General features: G+C 37.9%; 1 protein-coding gene across 2 annotated transcripts in view; it reads right to left on the reverse strand.

The window, feature by feature from the left end:
• P3H2 (prolyl 3-hydroxylase 2) overlaps positions 1-27,981 on the reverse strand; it is a 151,966-nt gene that overhangs the window by 25,601 nt on the left and 98,384 nt on the right. For both annotated transcript variants that reach the window (XM_082694678.1, XM_082694679.1), the window contains exons 2-3: positions 6,615-6,767; positions 5,315-5,504 (exon numbers count right to left, since the gene is read on the reverse strand). In XM_082694678.1, the coding sequence (XP_082550804.1) occupies positions 5,315-5,504; positions 6,615-6,767 (343 nt within the window). The remainder of the gene's footprint in view (positions 1-5,314; positions 5,505-6,614; positions 6,768-27,981) is intronic.

The following is a 27,981-nucleotide window of genomic DNA, read 5'->3' on the forward strand; positions in this document are numbered from 1 at the left end:
AAGACAAGAGTGAGAGGTGGGTCCCTCCCGTTCACTGACACACGCACACACACACACACACACACGTATATTTGTATGTGTATCTAGATGTTATATTGGGGTGTGGCCAATATTGATCAGGAAACTATTCTACCCAGTTACAGAATAGTCCACCATCTGAACATTGGAAATCCTAATACTGTAGGGACTGCTAAAATATGGAGGAAAGCTCAAGAATTTAGACATTCTGCCTCTTTCTCTTTGTTCCCCTTTCTGTGTCCCATCCTTCCTGCTGTAAACAGCTAAGGATTCTCAAGTGTAGGGTTGTCACACTCCCTTTAGCTCTGGGCTCTCACTCGTCCACACATGGGCTGAGGAAACGAAAGTAGCTAATGTCCCAGAGAAACAAACACTTCTTACATTTTGCCCCAACTTTGATTTTTACAATGAAGATGGAGGTCTTCTCCAGCAAGGAGATTTTATTCATGCTTGCGCAGAGCAGGCTCTCTTGAGACTGATGATAAAATCGTCTGACTTCATGACTTCACATTTTAATTTACCACAACTGCCTCCTCTCAACAGAAAACCTCTCAAAGGTTCTCTGTTGGGCAGTTTGGCTTGTCTCCTGATGACTTGAAGAGGGACCCCAGCACACAACAGAAAGGGCGTGTGTCTCTTCTGGTATGTAGGCAAATGGGCCAGTTCTTGCACGACTTAACTCAACCCAACACAGAACAGCTAACATAATCCCTACAATCCACTGGTTCTTAAATGCAGCAGGAGGATGGGAAGGGAAGAATAAGTTCTGTTTACTTGTGTAATATGTGGAAATAAACAGCTATATAAAGAGCCAACAAATAGCTGTTTTATTTCTTATGAAAATGACAAACAACCTTCAACTGTTTTCTCCTGGTTAGCTGGCCACTGGCATTCCTCTTTACCTTCTAACACACACTCCTCCTAATTCCAAATGACAAGCAAAAGGAAGAGGTGGAAAACACACCCAGTAAGAACCCAAAATCTGAAGGAAGGTAATTTTTCAACACAACATACAAAGAAAAACAAAATGAGAGTCACAAAATTATATTTTTTAGGGCTTTAACAAGCATACCTGGAAATAAATAACTACATTGAGAAGCCATTTGTGTTTTTAATGTTCTTCTAACTCTAAAATTAAAATATTCTGGTTTCCTAAATATACCCCATATTTCATTTTTTATTATTTTTTTAAAGATTTTATTTATTTATTTGTCAGAGACAGAGAGAGAACACAAGTTAAAGTGAGTAGCAGGCAGAAGGAGAAGCAGGCTCCCTGCTGAGCAAGGGGCCTGATGCAAGACTCCATCCCAGGACCCTGGGATCATGACCTGAGCCCAAGACAGACACTTAATGACTGAACCACTTATGTGCCCCTACCATTCTGTATTTTTTTTTAAAGATTTTATTTATTTATTTGACAGACAGAGAGAGATCACAGTAGGCAGAGAGGCAGGCAGAGAGAGAAAGGAGGAAGCAGGCTCCCTGCTGAGCAGAGAACCCCATGTGGGGCTCGATCCCAGGGCCCTGGGATCACGACCTGAGCTGAAGGCAGAGGCTTAACCCACTGAGCCACCCAGGTGCCCCATCCATTCTGTATTTTAAAAGCCAGTTTCACTTTTAATTTAGAACAGTTTTTTTTTTTTTTTTAAAGAAGATTCTATTTATTTATTTGACAGAGCACAAGCAGGAGGAGGAGCAGAGGGAGAGGGAGAAGTAGGCTCCCCACTAAGCAGGGAGATGGCCTTGGGACTAGATCCCAGGACCCTGGGATCAAGACCTGAGCTCAAGGGCAGATGCTTAACTGCCTGAGCCACCCAGGTGCCCCTTAGAACAGTTTTGAACCAGACAAGAATTCACAGAGTTAGGATAACACATAAGTTGTGTTTCTTGTCTCCTTTCTATATCAAGTGCAATTACTATGATTTAATACGTTTGAGATCCAAGACACTTCTGTGGAAATACTGTTTAAAATTCCCTTCTCACAATAAATTGGACATGTGTTGAATTCTCAAGAAGACTTGCCATATTTCTGTACTATATAATATTTGACTGAGTGTCAAGAGCTGTGACTTTTTAAAAATCTCTTTTCTTTACGGGAAGCGGAGATAATGGTGGTGATAGTTGTATTAAGTATTAAGTATTAAGAGCCTGAGTTAAGAGATCTCTATTCTTTTCCAGCAACTAACATGTTATGATGACCTCATGCAAACCATTACACGTTGTTCTGTGGGACTCTGTCTGTCAGTTTTCCTAAATCAGATGTAGGACCTTTGCCAAAGCTGTTCAGTGGCCATTGATGGAGGCAAGTCTGGAGGAGGTGGAGACAGGGTACACATCCTTACACAGCTACAAGGTAATAAACTCTAATAAATGAAAAGCATTCCCAAATAAAAGAGTAAGTGTAAACAAATCCTTAACAATTGAAATGTGAAACACACATAAAACTGACATTCTAATGAGCAGAGCTCACAAAAATGCAAGGAAATGACTGTGTCAGAGGCTTAGCAAAACAAAACCTGGGGGTGGATCCTCAATAATTCAGACACTGGTACTGATTTTAGATGAACTGAGTTGGTTTTGGGTAATTGACTATGAGGCAAATAGTTCATCCAACAAACTGATTTTCAGTCTACTGTTTAATCTAAATTTTGAAAGATGTTTCCCAATTGTCCCTCTCAAAGACCCTGACAATTTAGGACCTACATTTTCAAAACATACAGTATTATTAATCCTTTTAATCTGAAATGTGATTGATGGTTATATCATTTTCTTCCTCCTTCCTTTCTCCCTCCCTTCCTTCCTTCCTTCCTTCCATCCTTCTCTTCTTTTTTTCCCTTCCACTCATTCATTTAATGAATATTTACTAAGAACCCACTGTTTGCCAGTCAGTATACTAAGGGGCTGAGGATTAAGCACTTAACAAGAGAAGACATTAGGCAAGTGATCGAGGAAAACAACACCTTTCAAAGTCTGTGAGTGGAAATGAACATGGCATTTCCAGGAAAGCCACAGGAGTGGATCAAAGAGACAGGAAGAGAGGAGATGAAATTATACACAAGGGCACAATCATGAATATCTTTATTAAAGGTCTTGGGTTTTAGTCCAAAATGGAAGGCTTTGGCTAGGGATGGTGGGGGGAGATTCTGTGAACATATTTTCCTCTTTTTATTTATTTATTTATTTTATTTTTTATAAACATATATTTTTATCCCCAGGGGTACAGGTCTGTGAATCACCAGGTTTACACACTTCACAGCACTCACCAAAGCACATACCCTCCCCAATGTCCATAATCCCACCCCCTTCTCCCAAACCCCCTCCCCCCAGCAACCCTCAGTTTGTTTTGTGAGATTAAGAGTCACTTATGGTTTGTCTCCCTCCCAATCCCATCTTGTTTCATTTATTCTTCTCGTACCCACTTAAGCCCCCATGTCTGCCTAGAGAGTAAAACCTCATCAGGACACAAGGACCAGCAAGGAGGCTATCACTGTGCCTTTGTTAAAAGATACTGTGGATATGAACCAGGGTGGTAGCAAAAGGGATGGAGAGAACCAGGGAATCTCCCACGCTTTTAGGTAGTACCACCTATCAGAGTTTGGTAACAAATAGAGGAGAATAGGAATTAGGGGAATCCCGATTGCTTAGGAGGAATCTAAATAAGGAATTAAAGGAAAATAACTTTTGGGGACTTGGTTTGAACTGCTAGGTGAGGGGTGCTTTTCATGGAGACCAAAAACATAAGCATTTGGGAAGAGAAAACTCACTTCCTTAATTTGCCTTTTTACATGTATAGGTGAAGCTGAACATCCTTTTTTAAAATACATATTTATAACTTAGAACACAATATGTACTCAACAGATATTTGTTAAACATTAATTACTGAATAAGTTATCCTTTGTACATTTTTCATTTATGTAGACATTAAAATATATGTCCTAGACTGAGAAAAGCCTAGATTTGATTCCTAGCTTCCCCTTAATCACATTGCTCTGAGGTATAAGTTCCTCATTTAAAAAAGGGAGAAGATGATAGATACCACTACCATCTACCTACCAGAAGTTGTTTAGAGGATTAAAAGATACATAAATATACAAAATGTTTTGCATATTGTAACTGCTATGTAAATGTTGCTTATTATTATGACTATCCATAAGTCAGAAATAAATTACTACTAATAACAATAATTTACAAGTTCTGCTTAAATATTATAGATATTAACTGTTTGCCTATAAATATTTTGCAACTTTTCTACTTGTCAATTGTAAGTTGGCTTGATTTGTTGTATCTTTTGTATTTAAAATCTTATGTAAAGTCTATCTTTTTCTTCATATATCTTGTCTTTTGTCATGCTAAGAACTGGTTTTCCTCTCCTCCCATTATACACAGATTCTCTTGCATTTGCTTCTTTTTTAAAAGATTTATTCATTTATTTTAAAGACAGAGAGAAAGCATGAACTCAAGTGCATGCACGGGTAGGGAGAAGGGCAGAGGGACGGAGAGAAACCTCAAGCAGATTTCCTGCTGAGACCAAGCTCTGAGCCAAAATCACAAGTCAGATGCTTTACCAACTGAGCCACACAGCCACCCCTCTTGCATTTTCTTCTAACAGTTTTATTTTCACACCTATATTATTAACATAAATAGAATTTATTTTTGTATGTTTTTCAAATGCTTCCCACCATAAATGGTTAACTAGCTAATCTCTGTAGTAAATGTATAATTCACATTACCTACTATTTTACATGCCGCTTTGTAATATATTACATTCTCATAGATAATAAAAATCTCTTTTAAGTAACTGAAAAAAACTATACAAAAGCATTCACTACTACATTGCTTATAATAATGAAAACCTATAACTTTCCAATATTCATCAGTAAGGGGACTGGTCAATTTAATTATGTTTTCCACATATATTGGAATATTGCACAATCATTCAAAACCATAAGGTAGATCCACACGTACTACTTACATGAGAAGAAGTCCACACTATATTGTTAAGCATAAAATAAAACAAAAACAAAAATATGCTCAAAATCAGTATTCACAGTATTGTCTCATTTTTTAAAAAAATAATAATTATTATAAATAAATACAGAAACATTTACATATGCATCTGAACAAGTTTGGGAGTACAATCACCAAAATTTAAACGAGGTAGATTTATTTATAGGAGATAGGACAGGTTACTATATCTTTCATTTTTTACAATTTTTACTTCTGTATTGATGGGGTAGATTTACAGACTGCATTTCCTATAGTCAGGAAGTAAATAAGGGGAAAAAATAAGCTTTACCTGCAATGGCTTCATAGAGACCAGCTTTGTACCCTAAGTACTCATACTCTTCAAATCTCTGAGGCCCCTCGCACAGGGCTCTGCACTCCGTATCTTCACTGTAATATTCTCTTAGAGCTTGCTCAAAGTACTTGATAGCAAGCTCAAAGTCATCAGCCTCATAATGTTTAACTCCTGCACTGTAACTCTCCTGCAAAGAAGCAGAAAAAAAAAAAAATTACACACACACACACCACACACACACACGCACACACACATATTTATTTTTTCCAAAGAGCACCTGTGGAGCACTTGAATAACAGGATTCAGGGTCAATCAGGATCATTTGGGCAGGGGGACACTGGGTTTTTGGGCTATGGAAGAATAATGTAGGGTTTTACTGGGAGACAAAAAGTAACTTCCTTGGTTTCAGGGAATTATAAATAAGAATGGTATTATTGAGCAAGGTGAATGCTGTGGCACCAGTCAATTTCATATTCTTTCTGAGCACAAACATGCAAGACACCATTTTCTCCCATCCAAGTACTAACCAGGCCCGACCCTGCTTAGCTTCCGAGATCAGACGAGATCGGGCGCGTTCAGGGTGGTATGGCCATAGACAAGACACCATTTTCTAACTCCATCTGAATATAGCTATGGGCATGCAACAACATCCAGTAGATTGGTGTGGGTGACCATGACACACCCAATTTCCAGGCCTGGCCCAATTTAATAATAGTAATAATAATAATAATAATAGTAATAATGCTTCTATTGAAAATCTCTTATACTGTTCTTCAACCATCTTGGAAGTCACCTGTCAAGAATGGTGACATCTCCAATTGAAAAAAAAAAAAAAGCCTCCCCAACTTACTGTGATTTCAAGTAAGCTTTCATTTAAGTGAAAAATTATATAGCTTTAAAATACCAGAATTTGAAAAGTACAGGTACAATAGAAAATCAATGGGCAAGGAGCTGGGAAATCACAGTGTGACCTGAGTAGTTCGTACTGGCTTCAACTTCCATGTGTAAAATTAAAGGTTGGAGGTGGCGCTGAGGTTTAGAGGGGGTGACAGATGTTTATATCATGTTTTACTTTTCACTATATCATACTATTTTCTAAGGGCATTTTCACCTTCTCTCAATTTTTTCAACCCCAGTAATAACAATATTTCATCTGAGAACTCTAAAAAATAAAACCATTACTGTATTAGGAATCGAGAATCAACCATTCATTCATTCACAGGAATCTGCTTGGAGTCCAGTGAAACTCAGGAACACCTAGCTCTTTCCGATTAGGGCAAGGATCCCCGGCGCTCACCAGATGTGGTTTGGCTTCCAGATCTACAAGCTGGAGAGCTTCCACGCCGGCCATTGTTCTGTAATTCTCAATGTTCTGCTGCATTTCCATGTGCTCGGGGTTGGCCATGAAAAATGTGTGGGCTGCTTCCACTGCCTTTTCCAACTGGTTAAGCTATGGAGAAAAGAAGAGGACCACATGAAGGCAAATATTTCTAACCCGGCTAAGTACCAGTCCAAGGGATAAAGGCTAAAGCGGCAGGGCCAGCTTCCAGTTCATATTCACTGTATGCAATCTCTATACTATAAAGTGGGAGGTTAACGAACAGGGCTCCTAAAATGATATGTGGCTGTTCAGGCTTTGATGAAAATAGCTACATGTGCTCTACTCCAAGTTCATTCTTTACCCACTGTGACCTGAGCCACCTGCTTTTATGGCAAACTGAATCTTTGCACTTCGATTTGCTTCATGGTTGGTCACAATAAAAAGCTGCCAATGCTCTACCATCTCTAATTCATGTTTTTGACATTTTTATCTTTTATTTTCTCTTTTCTCTTTGTTCCTTTTGCCTTTAATCCTGACAATGGGGTACAAACAAACCTATGCATTTCCAAAGGACGGGAATCAGTCTACCTCCCACTCCATCAAATTTACTGGGCTTTAGAATGTGAAGAATACAGAATTATGATTTTTTAAAATATTTTATCTATTTGACAGATAGAGAGAGAGAGATCACAAGTAGGCAGAGAGAGAAGGGGAAGCAGGCCCCCTGCTGAGCAGAGAACCTGATGTGGGCCTCGATCCCGGGACTCCCGAGATCATGACCTGAGCCAAAGGCAGAGGCCTTAACCCACTGAGCTACACAGGCGCCCAAGAATACAGAATTAAAAGGAGTAAACTATTCCAATGTGTAAGAAATGCTGAATACGGCACATAAAATGCTTTACCACATTTTTTTTGAAATACCTGATTCCAGCCTTACAACTTTCTCATCAACACAAAAGGAAGAATTTTTAGTAACCACTACACAGACAGTACAAAATCTTCTCCTAAACCACACAATACATTGTCCTCTGTGTAAGGCAACGATGCATTCTTTAACAAAATAGAATTGAATTTACCCAATTTAAGACATTTTTCTCTATGCTTTAGACATAGAGAATGTATATAGACGGATCTGTTTGCTCCATATCAAAAAAGTGAATATTCATATTGGCAATCTTTCTCATGGTAAATTCCAAATTATGTTTGATCTATTTTGTAGTATGAAGACATGAAAACTCATTGTCATTAAGAAGTAAACATAAAATCATGGAACAGCATATCTGATTCAATTGAGTCTGTTTTTTGTTTTGTTTTTGTTTTTGTTTTTGTTTAAGATTTTATTTATTTATTTGACAGACAGATCATGAGTAGGCAGAGAGGCAGGCAGAGAGAGAGAGAGAGAGAGGAGGAAGCAGGCTCCCTGCTGAGCAGAGAGCCCGATGCGGGACTCGATCCCAGAACCCTGAGATCATGACCTGAGCCGAAGGCAGCGGCTTAACCCACTGAGCCACCCAGGCGCCCAATTGAGTCTGTTTTTGACAGTCTTGCCAGTCAGGTATTAATAAGAAATAGAAGTACTAAGTGCCCAAGTCCCCAATTATTGCCATTTTGTGTTATATAAATAATCTTAACCTTCACCATACTGCCCTATTTTAAGACCTGAAATCCTTAACTTTGTTTAATAATAGTAAAACCTTCCCTTTGAACTTGTATACCCTTAGCTACTGGCCTTCCTTCCATTAAGTTTTTGTCTTGTCAACTGTCCCTGCCATTTTCACCTTTGTCCTCAATTCTATGCTCCCAGAATGATCTTGGCTGTCAAAATCATGAATTTTGGATGTGGTTTCTTTCTTAATTTACATTTTTCAACTTCTTAGTCACTAAATATGAACTGTGTGGACATCTATAGTGTTGAGTATATAGGTATAGAAGAAAAACAATAGGTTCTAAATTAGGTATGTGTCTATACTTATCAAATAAACCTGAAAAAATCATTTAAAAATTTATGACTCAGTTACCCTTTTTTTTTTTAAAGATTTTTATTTATTTGACAAAGATCACAAGTAGGCAGAGAGGGGTAAGCAGGCTCCCCGCTGAGCAGAGACCCAATGTGGGGCCCGATCCCAGGACCCTGAGATCATGAACTGAGCAGAGGCTTAACCCACTGAGCCACCCAGGTGCCCCTGACTCAGTTATCCTTAAAGGAAAAAAAATGCTTGTAAAAACCCCACACTACTATCTACTATATAGGATTTCAGAAGGTTTTAATTGTGTAATATATATAAATGTGCTTCAGAAATCACTAAAATCCTTAAAAATAAACAACAGAATACAATTTGACCCATCCATTTCAAAGATGTAAATAATGATGGTATAAGATGAGTGGATAAGAAGATGTGGTATACACACACACACACACACACACACACAGGAATATTACTCAGCCATCAAAAGGAATGAAATCTTGACATTTGCAATAATATAGATGAAATTAGAGGGTATTGTGCTAAGTGAAATAAGTCAGAGAAAGACAAAGACCGTATAATTTCACCCATGTGGAACTTAAGAAGTAAAACATAGGGGAAGGGAAGGAGAAAATAAAATAACATGAAAACTGGAGAGGAAGGCAAACCACCAAAGACACTGAACTCTAGGAAAAAACTGAGGGTTGCTGGAGGGGAAATGGTTGGGGGAAACGGATAACTGGGTGAGAGCATTAAAGAAGGCACTTGACATAACGAGCCCTGGATATTATAGGCAAATGGTGAATCACTAAATTCCACCTATGTAACTAATTTTTAAAAAAGGGGAAAAATGATGATGGTGTAATCTATATGTCCAGGGGAGTTACTAATACACTTTGATATACTCTTGTTAATTAAAATTGACAGAACATAAATTTATTTTTTCACTTTCCTACCTTCATCTTTTGCTTAGGCTGTTCCACCTGTCTAAGAGCCTCTGTCCCTTGGTCTTTTCTTACTGAAATCTAACATATCCCATAAAGCCAACCCTAAATCCTGCCTCTCTAAGGGATCTTTTCTCAACATGATAGCCACAGTTACATACAACCATACCACCTTATCCTTATTCCTCTATGAGCACTTGTCATACTCTGCTGTATATTGTACCTCCCTGAGTATATTCATTTTTTCTAGTAGAGCTCTCTGAGAATAGGGACCATATGACTTCTTTTTCTTGTTTGTTTTCCACCTACTTTACATATGGATTTTGTCTATGATATGTCTGGGGAAGAAAGAGGAAAAAAGAAATTCTAACAAATAAATCTTTTACACACAAATCAAAAAGTATATTACATGTGAGTGTGCTTCATAAGCTCTACTGGCTGAAAAGGATAGTCAGTTTAATAACGACATCTCCAAAGTCACCATTCACACTGAGATCTTGCAATAACGGTTACCAACAAAGAATGTTTCATAGTTCTTGAGCACTGCCAGCCAGCACTGACAAGTTAGTTCCTTTTCTTAAATTTTATCATAGTTTTTAGTTTGTTTTGTTTTGTTTTGGCACATTTGATGTTTTCCCCATTCATTTTCTTTGTTTTCCTCATTTATAACCCAGTATTGAGCATCATATCATCTTCCCCAGTATAAATAATAAGATTCCATGCTTCAAGTTAAACTGTAAAACTTATTCATGAACTGGCCATGGTTTTTAAATCATTGTAAACCAGTTCAGGAAACTGGAACTGGCTGCCAATGTCTATAAAAGAAGCCATTATTTTAACTAGAGTCTTGCTATCTTTGCACTCTATTTGAGAAATCAGATATACACATTTGAAGCGGTAGGAAAAGTCTGGGTGAACACGTGTATGCTGCATATAATGCCATATTTTGGGATGGAGATTATTATAAGGCCTTGTAAGTACTAGTTTTCAGCTAACCCATCACTTCATTGACACACAAAAAAGCAAACTGTCCTGGAAGGCTCCTCACTGGACTTCCTTTAAGACCAAAATAAAATAGGGGTGCCCAGGTGGCTCAGTGGGTTAAGCCTCTGCCTTCAGTTCAGATCATGCTCTCAGGGTCCTGGGAACGAGCCCACATTGAGTTCTCTGCTCATCAGGAAGCTTGCTTCCCCCTCTCTGTCTGCCTGCCTCTCTGCGTACTTGTGTCTTCTCTCTCTCTCTGTCAAATAAATAAAATCCTTAAAAAAAAAAAGGACCAAAATAAGATAAACCACAGGAGAGGGTAACTCTATACATTAGAAAAATGCATTGCAAAATAAAGAGCAGCTGAGAAAAGGGGAATGATTTGACAAGATGGTATCAAATTTTGAAGGAGGCCAAGTGAACCACCGGCATATGAGAAATACTGGCCAGAAATGCCTTCAAGAAGCACTGGGTGATTTCATCTCAGGCTGTGAAGAACTAAGGCGAACATTTTCTCCTGCCAAACCAGAAGCAGGACTGTACGTGGCAGTCAGACTGCATGGAAAAAGAAGTGAATGCTGATTAAATCAACACCCTGCTGACATTCCCAAGTTACTCTGTCCACTGGTGAGTGAATGAAATTCTTCTGACGCCCTAGTGGTTTTCCATAGCAAGGAATAAAGAAGCATTTCACAAGGACACATGGACGATTTAGAAACCTTCAGTAGCTATCCATTGACCACAAAAGAGAGTCCAGAAACTATGTACTACGACATTCAAAACCTCCAGGATTTAGCCTCAACTCACCTTCTAGCATAACTTCCTCACCTGCCATGACGCAAATTTTTTCCCAAAAAGGTTCTAGAAGATTGTCTCTCTCTCTCTCTCTTTTTTAAGAGTTTACTTATTTTTTTAAAGAAAGAGCACTGTGGGGGTAGAGGGAGGGGCGGGGAGGAAGAGGACACACAGACTCCATGCTGGGCAGGGAGCCAGATGCAGGGTGGGACCCATGACCCTGAGATCATGACCTGAGCCAAAATCAAGAATCAGATGCTTAATCGACAGAACCACTCATGCGTCCCTAGAAGAACTTCTAGATGTTTTTATAATTTACCACATTCCTGTTCAAGAAAATACACAGTCTCAGTGCTCCAGTCATACCCAAATTCTTCATTTCGCTCATTCACTTATTCAGCAAGTATTTATTTTGTACTGAACTGGTGCCAAACACTGTGATAGTTGATAAGAATACCTAACACCAAAGACCCTGCTTTCTAGATACTTAGAGCCTCATCAAAGGGGACAAGTCTAAAGTATTTAAATCATTAATGAAATTAATTTCAGACTGTGTGGAATCTATAAAGAAATAAATGAAAACCCAACACTGTAAAATCTGGCTGGGCTGGGGATGGAAGCAGGACTCAATCAGGTATATTAATCAAAGAAGGTCCCTCTGCTAGGGTATTTTGCAGCTGAGACCTAAATGTTGAGAAGCCAGGCATGAGCAGAATGGGAGGGAGAACATTCCAGGCAAAAGAGAGTCAAGTGAAATGACCCTTTCCTGGCTAAAGAAAGTCAAGTGGAGAAAGTCTTGACATGTTTTAAAAGCAGAGCAAAGACTAAAGAGAGATCTTTGAAAAGCTAGAGACAGACCAGGAGCTCATAGGCTATGGTAAAGTTTATTCTAAGTGCAAGAGGAAACCTTTAAAGAATTTTAAACAATATCTAATACACATTTTAAGATGACAGTTCACAGGCGCCTGGGTGGCTCAGTCGGTTAACCATCCAGCTCTTGATTTCGGGTTAGATCCTGGTCCCTGGGTCCTGGGACTGGCCTGTGTTCCAGCTTGCTTGGCATTCTGTCTCTCTCTTTCCTTCTGGCCCGAACCACACTTGCATGTGCTTTCTCTCTGCATATAATAAAATCAATAAATTTTTAAAATAAATGAATAGGGTTAAGCATCTGCCTTCGGCTCAGGTCATGATCTCTGCATCCTGGGATGGAGTCCCACGTTAGGGGAATACCTGCTCAGCAGGGAATCTGCTTATCCCTCTGTCTTTCCCCCAGCTCTCTCATGGTCTCTCTCTGGGTCAAATAAAACATATAAATAAATAAATAAATAAATAAATAAATAAATAAATAAATAAAATTTAAAAATGATCATTCAGACTGCTATATGGGAAACAAATCTTTGGTAATAGGCAAGAAAACATGGCAGTAACTCAGTCAGGTAAAAGATGATGCTTTTACTTTTCAAAATAAAAACAGGACAAGCATGGGTCCATACACTGACTTTCTCCCCTCTCTCTTAGATTCTTTTCTCTTTCTCCCGATTTTGCCTATTCTTGCTATCGTGACGTTCTTCAATACAGGCATATAATATACAAGAAAACAATTTTAAAATCTCCAAATGTATTTTAAGGGAAATATATAAGTTCCCTGTCTTCTGAAGTAAGAGAAATAGGAAGCTCAAATATTCTGAATACGAAATGTAGGACAGCCTGTAAGACATATGCAAGAAAGGGATTCTAAAGCACATTTAAAAATAGAAAGAACACCGCACTTCTGAGATAGAGTATTTAAGATTACTTCCTAGCTTCTGAAGTCTTTTTATACAATCAGGGTAAAACATCAAGCCCCAAATAAGTAATTCCCATTCTCTTCTCCTCGAACATCCACATTTCCAATAAGGAAGGGAATTCTCACTCTGCTTCCACCAGCCTAACTTACGGAATTCATCCGACCTCATGCATTATATTTTGATGAAGTGCTGTATTTTCTGGCCTTGGCTCTTTACTTAAATTTCACAATATAACAACTTCAGGGAAATTGTAACCCCATATGAAGTTTCTTACCAACTGACAAGCATGTAGACACTAAAGACATCCTGTTTCTAGGCCACAGCTGAATTTTTAAGTTTTAGTTAGTAGCATAAACACACTAGCTGGAGGAAAATTCACTAGACTATAACATGTACATCAGGCTTCAACACTGTAAATTCATGGGCTAAAAACTAAACGTTCTTTTATGGAACAGGAAGGATTTTTGTCTTTTGGTGGTTCTTTGTTTAGTAATGGTGACACCACCCATTTTAGTAGCATTTGCTAATGTCTCCAAATTTACCTCAAATGTTTGCCAACTCAGTTACTTTTTCTTTACAAAACCAAATAAATAATTTTAAAAACTGCACAACATATTAAAAGAATATCCTTAAAATAAAGATCTATTAAGTTTTTGGGACTCCTGGGTGGCTCAGTCGGTTGAGCATCTACTGTCAGTTCAGGGTCCTGGTATCGAGGGTCATGATCTCAGGGTCCTGGTATCGAGTCCTGCATGTGGCTATTTGCTCAGTGGGTTGGCTACGACTCATTCTGCCTACCTCTTCTCCAGCTTGTGTGCTCTCTCCCTGACAAATAAATAAAATAATAAAATAGAATCTTCAAAAAAATCTAGTAAGTTTTGAAACAGAATTTGAAAGCAATTTTTAAACCATTGGATTAAAATAATCCTATGAATTAAAATGTTTCAAATGTAAAGACCAGGCTGCTAATGAGAATTCAATTTTATTTTAGAAAAGTCCTACACATTTCCATATAATGTAGTCAGATTTGGAGAGAGTAAAAAAATAGCTATATAAAAAACAACATTTCACAGTCTCTGGAGAGTTACTTTCTCTTAATGTTATTACTATAGCTTGTAAAAAGACCCACACATGAAATTATTTTTATAATTCTGTTATAGAAAGCAATCACTTGTTTCTCTTGACAGATTTATAGAATTAATTTTACCAGACACTGAGGACTGCATAATATAGTGCATTGCCCTTTTCATCTTGGCTACTAAGAAGCTCAGAGCTAAATTTTATTCTCATATACAGCAACTGTGTTATGCTGGGTTTCTAGCATACCAAACTGAAGCTGGTATATTTCCCTTTTTCTTTGACTTTCTTTGTTTTTTTATTCCATTTCAAAAATCTAATGATATAAATAATTGTTTTAGCTAAGTAATTCAAAGTCCTTCTGGACACAGGAGAGTTATAATTTATTCACAAAATAAACCCCTATAGTAAGGGACATTTCTAGTAGTTAAATTCTTTTTTACCTCTTAATGTGGAGTGTTTAGAAGTTTCTAGCTTTAAAGAATAACATATTAATTCACAAGTTAGGTGCTCATGTTAATGAAGAAAATAAACTTATCTTTGCATGTATGGAAAGTTAGTCTAAAGTGTTGTCATGGATATAAGTAAATATTTATAGCTTTCAAAATGCTATTTGTTAAGGATTCGATGGGACATGACTTTTCTAAAGAGTAACATTTTCTCTATGGGGTAAGCTGGAAAGGAAGAATATGTATTTTTAAAGCATTTTCTTCTGCCAAAGTGCTTATACTCTTTCCTTTAATTACTTACAGTCCTGGGACAGATTAATAGACTCTTGCTTGCTCTTTCTAAAAACTGGTAAGTTTCAAGTTGATGTTTTCAACTTAATTGTAAATACCAATGATGAGTAGCCACTGTCAAATGAGGTTAACCTTATGAGCTCAGTGCCACAACAGATCCTATCAGCTAAGTCTGCTAGAAGGTTCTTATATAAATAAAAACCATCTTCTGGGGTAAGGAAAACACTAAAGTGAAGAAGCAGGACTTTGAGCATACCATGTCAGATTAGAGACTACTTAAAACAAAAAGGCCTTGAAGTTTCTGAAAAAGAAGAAAAACTCAGAATATTAGCCAAAAAATACGTGTGTACTTAACTGGACAAAATCACTCAAGCCATCTGTGGACTGTATTGTCTAACTTCCTAACAAGAGGACAGCCAAGACTTGGATGCTCGCTGGTAAGGAGAGAGAACTGTCTCGGTGATGGAATGTAGGCAAGTCATCTCTGCCCCTGAGCCAATGAAACTAACGTGTGGGACTTGCTGGTATGCTACTGTTGTTTTTGGTTCTAAACATTAGGACAGGGTAAGATTGAATATCTGGGCAGGCATCTTAACCTCTACAGTATTGTCCAGAAGTCTCCCTTGAGGTGTCAGAGGATGACTAATCGTTACCGAAAAGAAGGTTCAGGCCAAGATCTCTCTGACATCTGCTTCCTGCTACTGTTTTTGGAAACACAGCTTTAACCTCTTCAGATTTTTCTTTAAAAGGACGATGTCACTCATTTCATATTCTAGTTTTGCCAACATCCCACAACTATGGCAGGGATCATCCCTTTAGCTGGTAAAGAATGTTATTATTTATAATAAATACATAAAATATTATAAATAATATAAATTATTATTTATCTGATTATAAAAAATAAACACAAATCCAATGTCCCCCTTCTGTGAGCTCAGAACTGTTCTCTCCTGCGTGGTCCCCATGTTGGGGAGCATGATCTTGGTCAAGAGGTTGTTGTTCAGAATTTACCCTGCACATTGTTGTATAGTTTGAAAAGCATTTCATAGTACAACTGATCAAAGTAAGAATAATAACAGTGATCATTTATTGAGTGACTACTCATTTCCTATTTGGAAATTCTTCCAAAACTAGGAGATGAATCCCCTACCTCACCTCAGGCCCAGTGCAGGAGGACTAGATCATTATTCCCAAGGGTTCCTTATGATACAAACAGTAGGATTATGTAGAAGCCAGTGCTGGGATAGACAGAGTAGCCCTTAATGAACTTTACCATATAAAAACAAGTTTTGTTGTTCTAGCAGCTCACTCATGCTTTGCTTCTGCCTGGTTTTCATTATGATAAATGGAGATGAATTTTGTCTTTCCCTAGAGAGCCATTAAAAAAAGTTCTACCTGGCCCTCACTTCCCAGGAGCCAACAGCCAGCTCCCTAATTGCTCACTACCAGAGTGAAGTCTCTGCAGTCATCAGAAGATAGAGCAGGTTCCCCCCTCCCTGAAGTGTACAAAGTTGCAATGGTTTGACTGTATTTGTCAAATATGACTGCAACATGCAACTAACTACAGACTTGGGCTTTCTGTCCTAAGCTATTCTTCAAAAATCAACATGAAATAGCTTAATAAAGATTTGGTACTGATTTTTCTACTCTTGAGAATATGAAAGAGAGAGAGAAAGAAGGGATTTCAAAGCCTTGTGTGCCTGCAACATTGTTTTGTGAAATAAAGTAATGGGCACAAAATGCTTGTCATGGGTAAGAAGGAGCAGGAGCCCCCAGGACTGAGACCCAAAGTGTGGTTTATTTCCTGTTTCTCTCCTAAACACCTACATTTCCTGAGTGGATTGCAGCTGGGGGCACACAGTCAGGAAAGAGAAGTAATACATTGGGCCTTGCTTGTTAAAACAAAGAGTTCTGGAACACTAAAAAGAAATTTAAAAAACATTTTTTTTTTTTAAGTGTTAAGAGTGCTAGGGTGACATTGGTGATAGCCTGGCAAAACTGATGATCTGGGGAGAGCTTCAGAGGTTAGTGTCCATACAGAAAAACACTGTTGTTATAATTTCCAACATCTCCCTTCTATGTTGTGTTTTTGAAAGAAATTTAACTTTCCACCCAAACCACTCCACTGTAAGCAATATAAGAAAAGCAAACAAGCAAATCAAAGGCTTTTCCACTTGTACCTTTTTGGTATAAATATGCCACATTCCTCTTTGAAGTACAAACTCTCTCTAGCCCCAATAAGGGTGGGGAGATTTACTTCAAAATGTATTTCAAAACATTTACTTCATCTCATGTGAAGGAATGTACCATGGCTACAAGCCAAAGGGAGTTTCACTCCAAAGACCCTTCTCAGAGGGGACTTCAAGGAGAGCCTAAGGTCCCTTCAGGTTTCCAACCCATCAAGCTGACTAATGGGTGTTCCTAACCTGACAGGCCACATGGTCTTATTAAAGAGGTGGTTTTGATGATGAAGTTCTTTCTGCGTTCCCCAAGCTCCTCTGGCATCACACCTGCCCTTCTTAAAGCATTCAGCCACAGCAATAACCTTCAGGCTATATTGTAAATTCAATATCCCCGCCATATACACAAGTTAAATATAAACACAAGAATTTTCTCTGTACCTCAGCCAACAGACTGTACTGGAAAGAAGTTCCAGTCCATCTGAATATCTGAGGAGATTAAAGCTTGGAGAAAATTCACTTATTTGTTGAACTTACCAGGTGGCATCAAACCTTGGGTTACTTTGTGGCACCTGCATTGATCTGTGAACACTAATTTCCATTAGCCACGGATAACGAGGGCTAGAAAAACCCTTTCAAGTATTTAGTCCCATGGCCTCAGGTGGAAAAAGGATGAACACAGAAAATTAATGGCAAGGTTGTGGCTAAAACCTAAGTCTTTTATTAAAATGTTAACACACACACATTAGGGATTTTAATCCCCGTTATTTCAAAGTTGAGGTGAATTCATGTATATCTGGTCCACGTGACGAGTGTTTGTTGATCACCTCTGTCATAGAAAGAACTATGATAGATGTTCTGTGAGGTTATAAAACATTTACAATATGGTCCTTGATCTTTTATTAAATACACTCCAGTAGGTCAAGGAGATGTACACAAATTATTAATATCGAGAACTAAGTTTCTGCAGGATTAGAGGGCAGAGTTAGTGGGTAGGAGGCAACACAATGCTACAGAAATTGAGAGAAATTTGAACCTGAGAGGTTCAGGGAAGGCCTCATTGAGAAAGTGGGACTGAGGCTGAGTCATGAAGAATGAAAAACACGTGGATGTCTCGGATACAGAATTAGGTGAGCAGGGAGAAATAGAATGAGTCATATCTTTATAGAAGAGTCATTTGGCTAACCTGGCTCACATGCAAGGTCTAGATTACAGAGTAATGGGGGAGAAGGATAAACAGGAATATACCATGGGGCTCTACGAACACTAAACCAAAGTGTTTTCATTCTTGGATAAAGAGAAATAGATACAGCTATGTGTGTATGTGTATGAGTGTAGTCAAGAAAATCTCTCCTGCCTCATTCCAAAAAGGACTGGAGAAATACAAATTTGAGTTAGCTATGGAAAACCTCTTGCTTCAGATTTTATTTATTTATTTGTTTGTTTGGGGTAAGTGTAGGTTCACAGCAAGATTGAAAGGAAAGAAGGGAGGCTTCCTGTATCTCCCTTACCCACATGGACACAATGTCTCCCATTATTAGCCCACCAGAGGGGTCAAGTACATTGACCCATTATAACCACCCAAATTCCACAGGTTTCACTCTTGGTATTGTACACTCTGCGGACTATATAATGTATAATGACAGGGATCTATCTGTATCATACAGAGCATTTTTGTGCCCTAAAACCTCTGTTCTCCATCTACTCCTTCCTCCTGCTCCAACCCCTGATTTATGTACTTTCTCCATAGTCTTGCTTTTTCTAGAACATCATATAGTTGCAAGCCATACAGTAGTGTGTCTTTTCAGATTGGTGTCGTTCACTTAGTATTATACATTTAAAGTTCCTCCATGTCTTTGCACGGCTTGAAAGCTCATTTCTTTTCAGCATTAAATAACAGTCCATCATCTGGATGTACCACAGTTTATCCATTCATCTACCAAGAACATCTCGGTTACTTCAAAATTTCCATAATTGTGAATAAAGAGCTGCTATGTATAGCTTTTTGTGGGTACACAAGCTTTCAGCTCCTTTGGGTAAATATCAAGGAGCAAGACTGCTAGATGGGTATAGTAATAGCAGTGTAATTTTGTAATAAACTGCCAAATTGTCTTCTGGAATGGCCTTACCATTTTGCATTCTCACCAGCAATGAATGAGTATTATTGCTCCACGTCCTTGGCACCACTGATGTTCTCAGCATTCTGGATTTGGGTCATTTTAAAGGCATGCTGCAGTGTTGTTTTAATTTTCATTTCCCTGATCACATAGAATGTGGAGGATTCTCTTCATATACTTGTCAACTGTACCTCTTCTTTGGTGATATGTCTGTTAAGATCTTTGGCCCATTTTTAAATTGGCTTGTTTTCTTAATTTTGAATTTTAATAGTTCTTTACATATTGGATAACAACTATTTATCTTAAATGTGCTGTTTCTAAACAATTTTTTCCTTGACTGTTGTTTGTCTTCCAATTTTCTTGACATTGTCTTTTGCAGAACAAAAGTTTTTAATTTATTCCAGCCTTCAATTCTTTCTTTCATGGATGGTACCTTTGATATTGTATCTAAAATCTACTGTCATACCCAAGTTCATCTACAAGTTTTACAGTTTTACATTTAGGTCCATGATCACTTTTGAGTTATTTTTTGTGAAGGACATACGTTTCTCTGTATAGGCTCATTTTTTGCATGTAGATGTCCATTTGTTCCTGCATCACTTGGAGACATTATTCCATTGAACTATCTTTGGTCCTTTGTCAAAGATCAGTGGACTATTTGTATATGGATCTATATCTGGGCTCTTTATTCTCTTCTGTGGATCTATATGTTTATTCCTTTGCCATACTGCACTGTTTTGAATACTGTAACTTTATAGTAAGTCTTGAAGTTGGATAATGTTAGTCTTCCAATTTTGTTCTTCTCTATCAATATTGTGTTGGCTCTTCTGAGTCTTTCCCCCCTCCCTATAAACTTCAGAACAGTTTGTGGGTATCTTTCAAAGAAACTAGGATTTTGATTGGGATTATCTTGAAGCTATAGAGCTGACATCTTCCCAATGGACTGCCACCAGTGGGTCTTCCTTTCCTAAGAATATGGAATCTCTACTTATTTATTTCTTTGATTTCATTCATCAGAGTTTGGTACTTCCCCTCATCTATATCTTGTAAATATTTTGTTATAATTACACCAAGGTATTTTATTTTGTGAAATGCTAATGGAAATGTTTTTGTGTTTTTAATTTCATCTTTTTTTAAGATTTTTTTTAAATTTTGTGTTTTTAATTTCAAATATCACTTATTTATTGCTAGTATACAGGATAGTGATTGACTTCTGTATATTAGCTTTGTATAAAAAAAAGTACTAACTTTGTATCCTATAAACTTGCTATAATCATTTACAGTTCCAAGAAATTGTTTTCAAATCTTTCTTATTTTCTACATAGATTATCATGTCATCTGTGAACAGTTTGATCTCTTCCTTCCCCATCATATACCTTTTATTTCCTTGCCTTGCCTTATTGCATTTGCAAGAACTTCCAGTAAAAAGTTAAAAATAAGTAGTGAGATGGGGCATCGTTGCCTGTGTACCTGATGTCGGTGGGGAAGTTTCAAATTTTTCACTATTAAGAATAATATTAGCTGTTGGTTTTGGTCACAGAAATTCCTCTCTCTTCCTAATGTACTGAGAATTTTTATAATGAATTGGTGTTGGATCTTATCTAATTTTTTTTGTATCTATTATATGATCATGTGATTTTTCTTTTTTAGCCTGTTTATGTGATAGATTACATTAATTGATTTTTGATTGCTGAGCCAGTTTTTCATACCTGAAGTAAATCCCACTTGGTTAAATGACTAAGGTATATTTTATGTCCCAGCATGTGGTCTATCTTGGTGAATCTTCCATAGAGCTTGAGAAGAATGTGGTTTAAAAAACTTGGGCTTTCCGAATTTGACTATGATCCTCTCTCTCTTCAATCCTGCAGGCGGTGGTTTGCCCTGTGTCCTCACCTCCTTTATGGATCCTAGAAGCGTTGTTGATTTTTCAGTCTGTTCGGCTTTTTTGCTTATTGGAGGATATAATGGCAACATTCAAGCTCCTTATGTGCAGAACAAGAAACCATAGGTCTGAGATACTTCTCATTTCTCAGAAGGAAAAAGGGTATGAGAATGGGGGTATATTATCAACTCGATATCTTCTCCCTTTTGGAAAGATTAACCTGGTTATTCCAGCATAAATGGGGACTAAGGGGAGAATGAAGAGGCAAAATTCTTGGGGAACATTATAATACTCTCTCAGATAAAGCAGCAGCATTTTGATTATTGTAGTCAGCATGGGTCACTAAAATGAAATACCATAAAATGGGTACTACAGACTATCATATTTGTTTTCTCACAGTTGTGGAGGATGGATGTCTGTGGTCAGTGTGCCAGCATGGTCAGGTTTTCGTGAGAGCTCTCTTCCTGGTTGCAGATGACTGCTTTTTTCATTGCGTACTAATATGGCAGAGAGAGTGTGCAAAATCTCTTGTGTCTCTTTATATAAGGGCACTAATTCTATCATGACAGCCCCACCATCATGGCCTCATCTAAACCTAATTACATCCCAAAGTCCCTGTCTCCAAATGACATCACATTGGGACTTAAGGGCTCAACATATTAATTTGGGGGGATATAATTTGGTCTATATTGCATTAATCAAGAAAACATATGATCTAATAATTATCTTTAAATCTTTAAAATCTTTAGAATTTTAAATCTTTAAAATTTTGAAGTCAAGCGATTAGGAATATGATAGAAATAGCAATGGAATTCACTATTTCTTAAAGGTGGTTCTGAAATTTGGTTATGGGATAGAGAAAATAATTGATTCATTTTGAACTAGGTTACATTTGATATAATGAGAAAGCTTGCAAAAGAGTACATCGTTTTAGCAGAGAAGAACCTTGACTGAAGAGCTGATGGATTGAGTATTGGGCAGAGTCTACACCTGAGGCACACTTGAGGTCTTTGGCCCATAGAAAGTAAGACTTCCAGACTTTCCAGAGTGAGAGTATGAACAATTATTATAATTGGCTCAGAATAATCCAGAGGGACAGGAAAAATGTTTTTATGTTTGTAAGTAACCCTTGCTAGGAAGAATATTCCCCTGGATGATCATAAGACATCCTAAAAGGAAAAAAAAAAGTTCTTATAGTGAATTAAGTAAGATAAAAGTTAAACATACCTATTTAGAATAAGACTTTTGAGGCTTTTAATTACTTTGATAGTTAATTCCCATGAATCGGATATAGTATTCTATATTTTTCAAACTTTTTAATAAAGGTTTTATTTATTTATTTGACACAGAGAGATCACAAGTTGGCAGAGAGGCAGGCAGAGAGAGAGAGGGAAGCAGGCTCCCTGCTGAGCAGAGAGCCTGATGTGGAGCTCAATCCCAGGACCTGAGATCATGACCTGAGCCAAAGGTAAAGGCTCAAACCACTGAGCCACCCAGGTGCCCCTCAAACTTTTTTGATCAAAGAACCATCCTTCTGCTTCAGAGTGGCTCAAGACTAACCAGATCTCTGAGACTCTACTTCGTTGTATATATACACATACACCCACACACACGCTTTGGGTAAATTTCATTAACTTTGATGGAAGAATGGCTTTAGTTGTAAAATCATCATCTAACTGATCTCAGAATCCCAAAATGCTAAGAGAGGAATTTCCCTTAGACATAATATGGTATAAGTCTCCCTCCTCTGTTACACTTATGTAAATAAGATATCTAAAACATAGAGTGAGAAATTTTTCTTAGGGCCACATGGATCCTAGCAGAAGCGCTGGAACCTACAACCTTGTCTTCTAATTCCAAAGCCACTGATTTTTCTAGTAAACCTCATTGTGTCTAAGACTAAGTGGCCAATCCTCCTCATTCGGCAGAAAAATAAAGAGTGGATCATTTTGGAGAAGTGCATATAAAAAACTCAGAACCAGAATAAGTCATAAAGGAAAACCTTTCTCCATGCCACCCAGAATAAGGCAACTTGATGTTGCAAAGTGGCTGCTAATGAGTATAGAAGAGAACTATGAGACTGTATTCAAATGAAGAGACTGGTTTGAATTGAAACACAGCCTAGAAAAATCATATCAAATAGACTGTAAAATTATATTCAGTGGTTTAAAAAACTCAGGCTTTCTGAATTTGACTTTACACATACTGTGAATTTACATTGGCTTCCTTCCCTTGGAAATGTTATATTGTAGTTTAGCAGCTGGATGTTTGGTCTGCACTAAGAAAAGAGTGCCACTATAATCTTCTATAAATGTAGTCCAATGTTCCCATTTTGTCTGCAGAGGGTACTGTAAGCCTTGTATATCTAGGAATTCTGAGGCTCAGGTTACTCTGACTTTCAGTTCAACCTGATCAACATTCAATAAGCGTCCTGTTCTGAGTATTGGGGAAGGAGGAATGGTAGAGAAAAAATGGAGACAATCCTTGCTTTTTAATAGCTACTCTGTGGGACAGGGTGGGAAATCAGAAAAATACCTATAATTCAGGGTTGAGTAAGGGACCATAAAAGAAGTTAAAAGCAAAACAAAACAAAACAAAACAAAACAAAAAAACAGTATAAAGATTCCAAGTAGGAAAGAACACTTCTAAATAGGTGGTTTGGGATCTAGAAAGTCTCTGTGGAGATCTTACAAATATGGCATTCGTAATGGAGCATGAAGAATGGATGGGATTTCAACAGGGACAGGTGCCAGGGACAGCATACCAAACAAAGTGTCATCCATGGGAAGATCAGTTTGTTGGGAGTACAAGTGTTGAGAATGGGCTTTGGAGTAGTTGAGAATACTTAAAAAAGGAGTCTGAGACCAGACTCATGTGGGTTTGGAGCTAAGCACATACTGTGTCGTATTTGGGGGAGAATTGAAAAATTCAGAACACTGGAATAAGCTGAATCTTTTGAAACTGCCTTCCAGAAACATCACTGTGTCACTGTAGAGGAGAAAGTCTATGTTTCTAAGTTATACTAGTAACATAGGATGGTCTGGAGTGAGAGAGATAGATTAAATCAATCCTGCTTAGACACAGGTGCCAGCACCCCCTTATTCCCTGGGTCTAATTCCCAACTGGCCTTGGATCCAGAACACTATGGAAGCAGGCCACAGACTCACATACCCAGAGTAGTTGCTTGGGCATGCCAGTAAAATGCTAAACTGCCACATAGCCCATTTCTGGAAGGCCCACTTCTGTTACTCTTGAGCCTTTTATGTTTTACAGATGCCATAGTAGGTTCAGTTTTCAACCAGAAAGAGATCTCAGCCAAGTCATTAAAATGAACACAGTCTTCCATCTGGGAATTACCACCTCTACCCTTTCTACCCAGAGGAATACGTGGTCCCATTACAAAATAATCTGAGCAGCTTTCATCCTTTTCCCTTGAAAACACTCCCGTGAGGCACTAGAGGACTTCTCACTTGCCTCTACCTGCAGACAACAAGGCCGAGAGATTCTGTTATACATCCATTCATATTTGCCTCCTCCCTCATGTGAGCAGGTAAATGAATGAGAATGATTGTATGAACTAATAATTATTAACCATGTGCTTTCCTATTTAGGAATTGAGGCTGCTGAGACCTATAAGAATAAAAGGAAGACTTGGGGTGCCCAAAGCAGCTGCCTTCGGCTTAGGTCAGGATCCCAGCATCCTGGGATCAATACCCATTTCAGGCTCCCTGTTCAGTGGGGGGGTCTCCTCCCTCTCCCTGCTCTTGTACCTCACTCTCTCTCTCTCTCTCTCCCTCTAAAAAAATTAATTAAATCTTTAAAAAAAGAAGATGATGAAGAAAAAAAGGGAGCCAACGGGAGGCTAAATCCTACTGTTCCTCTTTCCAGCTCTCTTGGAAAAAGAAGCTAAGAGCAAATGTCTACGTCCAATGTGCATATATTCTCAAAGGGAAGAAAGTAAATGTGTATGTGTGTATCTCAAACAAACAACAGTCCTCTACCAGTTACCTTACAAAGAAAATAATAAATTACCTCAGGCCGTCATCACATACAGATTGGGCAAATATTAATATCTCAATTTTATCATGATAGAAAGGAAGCTCAGAGAAACTAAATACTAATAGTTGGTACTATTATTGATCATATAGCCAGAGACCTGAAATAAATATCTTACATAGATTACCACATGTTATGGGCTAATGTATTCCCTAAAGTTCAGGTGCTGAAAGCCAAACCCCAACTACCTCAGGATGAGACTATATTTGGAGATAGGGCCTTTCAAGAAGTAATTAAGTTAAAATGAGACCCTCGGTGTGGGCCCTAATCTAATCTGACTAACGTCTTTATAAGAGGGAATTAGGGCATAGAGAGAGACACCAGGATCACTGGCACAGGGAGGAAAAGACCATGTGAGGACACAGTCAGGAGGCAACCATCTGCAAGCCAAGGAGGGAAAAAAATAATCCTGCAGACTCATTGATCTCGAACTTCTAGCCTCCAGAACTGTGAAAAAAATAAATGCCTGTTGTTTAAGTCACCCGATCGGCAGTATTTTATTTATTTTTTTTAATAGCAGCCTTAGCAAATGAACACAGCACATTTTAAAAATAAAAGTAAGAGTAAGGTAGAAGTCAATAACTTCATTTACAATTGAGACAATTGAAAACCATAAGTAATTGAATCTGACTCTAAACCCAAAGGTGTCTTATACCAGAACTCAGGACCTTAATCTCTCTGCTGTATTCTCTCAAGTGATTAAGTAATCAAGACAGTGCTAGCAACTTAACTAGGGCACACTAACTTTTAATTCAGGTTCGCTCCACTAAACTATCATGACATTACCTCAGTAGGCACTTTGACATTAAAACAGGATGGGAAACAAGATCAAGAAAAAAGAGTTCCAAGTGAAAATTAAAATACCCGCTTTCCTTTTTATTATTTCTTAGGATAGGATTAAACATTTCAGGTCAAATGAATCTTCTCTTCTAAGCATTCTGGAGTGGCACATCTGTTTTTATTTATGGTATTTAAACCTCCCATTTTGGTTTATTACGAAAAGGAGTTTGATCAGGACTCTCTTCCTCTAAGCATCTCCTTTCATTTTATTTCAAGTAAAAAGTTTTCATAACATGAAAAACTCCCAAAGGGAAGATACTTTCCTAGTTTTATTTTAATTAGCTGGTAAAATTCCTGAAAACCCGTAATACCAGAGAAGTCTGCCTGGGAAATGTCATCTTAATCTTGCGAAACAGAATTTCTAAGATTCCACATACAATGATCAGATCGAATTAAAAGTGACGTTTCAAACAACAGGGATGGACTAAATTACAGCACAATCGTATAGTAGGATATTATACGCCAATGGAGAATAATAAGACATGCAAAGATGTTCATAATACACTCTTAAAAGAAAAAAGCAGACTACATACCGCTATGTATGGTATAAATCCATTTATGCAACAGAAATTCACAAAAAATGTTATGCGCCAAATATTCACATTAGCTGTGTTCAAGCACAGTCAGGGGACTTACTTTAGGACTTAATAATTGTTATTTTTTATCTTGTTTTCTAATTTTCAAAAACAAACATATGGTATGTGTGTGTTTTGAAGAAACAGAAATGGAAGCAGAATGAGAAAATAAGCAGAAGTCTAGGTTTACCATGATTTTTTGAATAAAGAAATACTCCCATCAGGGAAGGGCTTAATCTTGGAAGAAGATCTGCTAAAGACACCAGTGAATTTGATTTACATAATTTAAATGAGTGAAACTCTAAAAAAGCTCTGGGGTGTGTGTGTGTGTGTGTGTGTGTGTGTGTGTGTGTGTGTACGTAGGCGAATGTACACTAGTGTGCAAGCACACAGTATGCATGAAAGGTCTAACATCTAAATCCAAAAAGGAAAATAGCTGTGGGGAGCTTTCTGGTGAACTCCTGCTCTCCTTAAGCTCTTTACCACACTGAAGCCAGAATGATCTTTCTAAAATACAAATCTGATCTTATCCCTCTCTGATTTAAACTTTCAAAGGCTCCCCCTCTGGTATGAGGAGAAAGTTCAAATTCCTTAAATGACTCACCAATTTCTGCCTGACTGGTCCTGGTTTACCTGCCCAGACTCACTTCTCACTATTCTCTGTTACTTTCTAAATATGCCCTGGTTACATTTTGTCTAGTTCTATTCACTCTCTTCTCTTTGAGTTTATTATATTCCTTTGCTTGGGAAATTCTCCTTTAAAATCTCCGCCTGATTATTTCTTATTTATCTTTAGTAGTTTGTCTAGACATTGTTTCCTCTATTGTGTCTGCCATGAACAACCAAATCTCACATGCCAGCTAGATCCCTGAACTTCTCACAGTACTTCCCTCACATTATTAATATACGCATTGAGACACCTGAGTTCTCCACTGGTTCCCTGGAGATCTGAAGACTTTTTTTTTTTTTTTTTTAAATCAGCATACAGAGGATTAAGAGATATTGCAAAAGGAAGAGAGAGGGAAGGAAGGAAGGAAAGAAGATAGGAATGAAGGAAAGGAGAAGGAAGGAAGGAGTTTGTAGAAAAACAAAAAGAACCATCTTCTCTTTTTTAATTTCGAGGTACAGTCACCTCACAAAAAGCTGTGTTTCTGTGGCTCTGATTGGTTACTGTACTTGTGGTGATTAACCCTCCTGGGCACATTTTAGGTTCTCAATAAGAACTTGATGAAAAGGTTTTCATGTAGTTTTTCACTCAGGGAACACTGATTGTCACTGTGGGCTAGCCACATGTATACGATGGGCACACAGGGCATGAGTGTGTCTCTCAATATACATCAGTATCATAAGAGATTATAACATTGCGAGAGCTACAACAAGTAAATAAGCAGACAAAAATCAG

Source organism: Mustela nivalis (assembly GCF_964662115.1).
Source record: "Mustela nivalis genome assembly, chromosome: 1".
Classification (NCBI taxonomy): Eukaryota; Metazoa; Chordata; class Mammalia; order Carnivora; family Mustelidae; genus Mustela; species Mustela nivalis.